The sequence below is a fragment of the Mus pahari genome, chromosome 7 (genome assembly GCF_900095145.1).
Source record: "Mus pahari chromosome 7, PAHARI_EIJ_v1.1, whole genome shotgun sequence".
Lineage (NCBI taxonomy): Eukaryota > Metazoa > Chordata > Mammalia > Rodentia > Muridae > Mus > Mus pahari.
The window spans coordinates 106,969,602-106,974,629 of NC_034596.1; the positions used below are offsets into that span (position 1 = coordinate 106,969,602).

At 57.5% G+C, this 5,028-nt stretch overlaps 1 protein-coding gene across 1 annotated transcript in view; it reads right to left on the minus strand.

Moving 5' to 3' along the window:
- Nucleotides 1-4,418, minus strand: part of Nudt14 (nudix hydrolase 14) — a 7,157-nt gene extending 2,739 nt beyond the window's left edge. The window contains exons 1-4 of the mRNA XM_021202435.1: nt 4,290-4,418; nt 1,587-1,630; nt 1,134-1,198; nt 703-940 (exon numbers count right to left, since the gene is read on the minus strand). Coding sequence (XP_021058094.1) covers nt 703-940; nt 1,134-1,198; nt 1,587-1,630; nt 4,290-4,370 — 428 coding nt within the window. The 5' untranslated portion in view covers nt 4,371-4,418. The remainder of the gene's footprint in view (nt 1-702; nt 941-1,133; nt 1,199-1,586; nt 1,631-4,289) is intronic.
- Between the last annotated feature and the right edge of the window lie 610 nt (nt 4,419-5,028).

A 5,028-nucleotide genomic window follows, 5' to 3' on the forward strand; every position in this document is an offset into this window, starting at 1 on the left:
TGAACACTCTGGATCCAACATGGTCTACACAGCATGGGGCACAGGCCAACCCTTCAGAAGTAAGATAATGAACACTCTGGATCCAACACGGTCTAACCACAGCTTGGTGCTACAGGGTGAGGTCAGCAGGGATGGTTGAGTGTGCCAGGAGAGAGGTTGCGGGGACTCTGGCCCTTCTTGGTTTGGAGGGGTCAGAAGTACACAGACTTGTTGGGGGTGGGGGGTGATGGGCACCATGGGACCTTCTTTCTGCCCTCAAACCTCAGCAGGGGTCAGGAATCCACACAACATTCTGAGGCAAGGGGTGGCTTTGCATCTGAGGACCGCAGCCCTGGTTGGCTGCCTGAGGGAGGCAGGAGTGGCTGGCACCTGGGCTTCAGTAGGGGTAACCCCTCCTCCTTCTCCTCCCCAGGACTTGTCCTTCCCTCATTCCTGAGAACGGAGCTGTGACTCACCCCACCCCCAGCGCCCGGTGCTTAATCCCACAGGAAGTGGGGCATCTGTCGACAGCAGCTGCCACCCTGACAGAGCCCAACCCCACATGGCTGGGGCTGCAGGGCAGGGGCACAGGGTTAGCACACTCCAGAACCAGCCCAAGGGTTCCAGGTCCACCAAGCCTCTCCAGCCTCATGCCTGTACACCCTCTGGGACAGGGTGCTCACCCACTCCCCCACAGCATTCCGCCCTGCCAAGCCTCCTTACATGTATGTGGCAACTCGGCGCAGGTCGGTGGGAACCAGGCGATAGCCACACTCTTCCCAAGCCTCCTTGCAGGCCGCCTCTTCCAGTGAGAGCCCAGGCTGGTCCACAATACCGGCACAGAGTTCCACCATCACTCCCGCTGAGCCAGGCAGTGCTCGCTGAAGTTCTTGGGGCTGGTCCTGGTTCACAGCTGTCAGGGACCCTGGGAAGTGCCGCTCTACCTCGCCTGCATATACAGCTGGTATGGAGGGGGGGAGCACAGCCACACATGGTCACCTCAGAGTAATCTATTCTGGGCCAGGCATCTCTTGCTGGACCTCAGTTTCCCCTGTAGCCACCACTGCACCAGCATCCAGACCCCCAGAATCAAGGGCCTGAAAGCACACTATCAATTCCCTAGCCCCAATTCCTGTCCACGCGGCTGGACTCACCTGGCCGGAATTGCTTCACCAACACCAGGCTTCTCTGAGAGGAGTTGAACATGAGAATAGTCACACTGTGTGGGGAAACACACTCAGTAAAGACACACACCCCTCTCCCCAGAGCCCTGGTTCCCATCCTCCTAGTCTCTCTCTCTTTCATTGACAGGCCTTGCTCGGATGGGAAGACCACACAGTCAGGCTAGGGCAGAGGAGGCAACACATTGGGCAGCTGGGGAAGTGGAGGCCCCTGCTGGCCAGTTTCCCAACTGTCACACCCCCCATGCTCAGGATCCTGATGAGTAAGATCAGATCTTAACAGCAGCCTGCCACCAGGGGCCTGGTGTCCCCTGACTTTGCCACCAGGCCTCGGGGGACATAAGAACCAGAGACTGGGCTGAGGTGGGAAGTGTGTGGGGAGCAGAAACCGGGGAGTTCCCCAGTGGCCAGGCCAGCCCCTCTCACCTGTCATGTGTCTTCATAAAGTCCCAGGACTTCTGGACACCGTCCTAAAAGAGACAGGACAACAATCAGGAAGGGTGAGCGGCTGCCAGCAACAGATGGAGGTGCACGGGTCAGACAGACCCATTGCAGCAGCTCCCTGCAGGGAGGCCTGCCACCTGCCTACCGCCCTCCAGGAATGGGGACTTGTAGCAGGTGGAGGTGGAGGTGGAGGCGATTGCCCGGGAGGTCAGGATAGCCTGATGTTCTGGGAAGGGTAAGGCAGAAAACCTGCGCAAAGGGCAGGAAAGGCAAAGGACAAAGGACTGCAGAGACATGTGCCGCCTGCCACCGCGTGTGGGAAGGAGCTAGGAGGATATCAGGGAGAGCAGACATGATGCCCTTAGGCAGGGCAGGGAGGATTCCAGGTGGGCAGAGCAGAAGTCACGTACTCATGGCCAAAGCTCCCGTAGGCCACCGGACAGCTTACACTGCAGCTGTGGATCTGCGCATGTCAGATGGACAGTAAATACTTGTCCCGCCCTGTTTCAGGCTCAAGCTATCTCTTACACATCCCATAGTCCTGCCGCTCCTGTATGTAAGGTAGCACTCAAGAAAGAGGTAAGGTGGGCCCCGCAGGTTGGGCAGCCAGAAAGGATGTCATCAATGCTTTGTATACAAGGTTAGGAAGGGCCCACGATCCCCATCATCCAAATGCCCCTTGGAAAGACAGGCTGTCTCTGGGGGATGGAGCCAGCAGAGACATTCCTCCCTGAAGGGTCTCTGCAAGTGGGGCTAGACCTATCCACCCCTTACCCCCACCTGCTTAGTCCACCTCTGGGTCATTCATTCGCACTGCCCAGCTCACCACAGATGCAGGAGCTCCAACCAATCTGCATAAAAAGACAGGGGCCTAGGTCCCAGAGACAGTATGTTGCCGGGCAACAAAGTGGGAGGACACTGAGGAGAGCCACCAGGGCTTCCTCGGGTGGGGAAGGGTACTTCTGTCAATGACAGGAGAGTCTCACCGGCAGAGGTCTCAAATCAGGATTGACTTGAGCCTGCAGGCAGAACTATCCTGAGAAGGGTGGCAGCAGCCTTGTTTACAGGGGGAGAAGAGAGCCAATGTCCTGGGCAGGTCAGGCTGCCCAGGAGGCCACTGAAGCACCACCTCGAGAGGCGAGCCCAGACCTGCCCGATATCCAGCCACCCAGGCAGGCTCCAAAGAAGGCTACCCGCCCAGGCTGCAGTGAGCCTGTCTTGCCTACCCCCACAGCTTTCCTTCAGGGGTCACCATAGGTGACTTACAAGGACCCTCTTGACTCAGGATCAAACGCGTTGTCGGAGCTGTGGGTAGGGCCAGAGAAGCTGACATCGGCCTTGGGAAGGAGAGAGAATTCTAGAATGTAGCAGCGGGCACATTCGGTACAGGGCCACTGCTGCTTTGGGGCAGTGAAAGGCTGCAGACCCCTACCACGGCAAACACAGCCCAGCCCAGTATCCTTCAGTTCTCGAGGAAATGCCGCCTACCCCTACCCCCACCCCCACCCCAACTATGACTATGGCTATGGCGGGCCACTGCCTGCTCAACTGAGCTCTGGTTACCAATGCCATCCGCGGAAATGTGCTGGTGGGCTGCCGGCCAAGGCTGCAAAGCCACGCCACAGCACTTCCCAGGAAGTGAGGGAGACTGAACAAACCTGGACCATCCACTGCCCACCAGAACTCCAGGTCCTGGGTATGAAAGAGCCACATGGCCACCCCATGTCACCAGCCAATGAAAGGGAAAAGGAGTGTGGCCCCCGTGTCGCTACTCTTTGTTCCTCAATTGAACTCAACTGTTCCCTGAAGCCTGTATGACCTCACTGCACTCTGGGAGAAGAATTCCCTAGCCTGGGGGGGAGGTGGAGAGGACCTCCACACAGCGAACACACCAGAGGCAAGGGAATTTGCAGGCCGGAGGCCACAACACTGGTGAGAGGAATGGACGTAACTTGGAGAGTGGGAGAGCTGGGCAAACGCCAAGCCCTGGGCGGTTTGATCTAAGCTGAAACCCAGTCAGGGCTACATTGATCAGGTCAGGAAAATTGTGTATCCAACAGCATAGAGAATGGAAATGGGCAACGTGCCAGGGACCTACTAGACAGGGCCATGCAGGGTAGAGGAGAGGGAAGACCACGAGGTAAGACGAAAGAGAAGAGAAAGCCATTAGGTTCAATACATGTTTTCTGTGTGCCTACTAGGTGCCCAACAGTGCCACGTGAGCTAGCTATGTATGGCCCTGTTATTCTGGGAGACACCTGGGAGCTGCGAGAAGCTGAGTTGAAGAGGTTTCTTCGTGACAGCAGACTTTCTGTTAAGGCTTGAAGGAGGAGCTAGAAAGAAGGCGCAAAGGAGGGTATCTGAAAATGTGGGGTTCCCCAAGAGTTCTTCCTGCCCTGATACCCAGAGTAATCAATGGGTCTAACTGCATAAAAGTATCGATGGGCGGCCAGAAATGGAGGGCCAGTCAAATCTTCCTTAGGAAAGAGCGATTCTCCTCGCATGTCCTTCCTCGGCCATTCCGGGTTGACAGACCGGCGGTCAGAACTGCAGGAGGGCGGAGCTCAAGCTCGGAGAATCTGCTCAGGGCGGAGTCCTGAGCTTGGGGGCGGGGCCGGGGCCGCAACGCGGGGGTCGGGAGGGCGTTGGGGGTGAGCGCGAAGACACGCGAGCGGGGCGGATCACCTGGCGGTAGTGCAGCGTGAGAGGCCGCAGGTAGGGCGAATGGGCACAGAGGCCCACGGCCACCCCGTCGATGCGCTCCATGGTGGCACGGAGCAGCAGTCTTCCGCGGACCGAAGCCGGCGGGCGCGTCTACGCACTTCTGGGCATGCCCAGTTCACGCGCGGGGCGGGCCGGAGGGCGGGCCACAGAGTCCAGGTAGCACCTGCGGGGAGGCGCTTTCAGACAAGTCCCCAAGCCGGCATAAAGGGGACGCGAACTGTGTAGGGTGGAGAGGGCTTCGTAGTATATGAAGCCTCCAAAGGGTGGGAACCAGAGGGGATCACCGGGGTAGGTGAGCTGAGCGAGGATCTGTTTGTCCGAGGTTAGCAACAACCTCACCCCTTCCCAAGTCTGGGGAGCCAGGGCCACCACTGAAGCGTACAGAAGGGGAGAATAGGAAGAAGTCAAATCTGAAGAGAAAAGGCTGGTGAAGGAAGGCCCCCGGGATGGGCCCTAGCCACATAGAGGCTGACCTGACCCTGTTTGAGAGAAAGTGCGACTTCCTGTCTTTAACTGTTCTTCACAGAGGCCTTGTTGCTGTACACATTTCACAACAGCTGTTCAGGACCCCAGAGCTGCTCCATCACAATGTCAATCCAGATGACACAGTGACCAGGCCACTCCAAATTCAAGGAGAGATGACTTCACTATATGGGACACATGGTTCATAGAGAGCCATTCTTTTTTTTTTTTTTTTTTT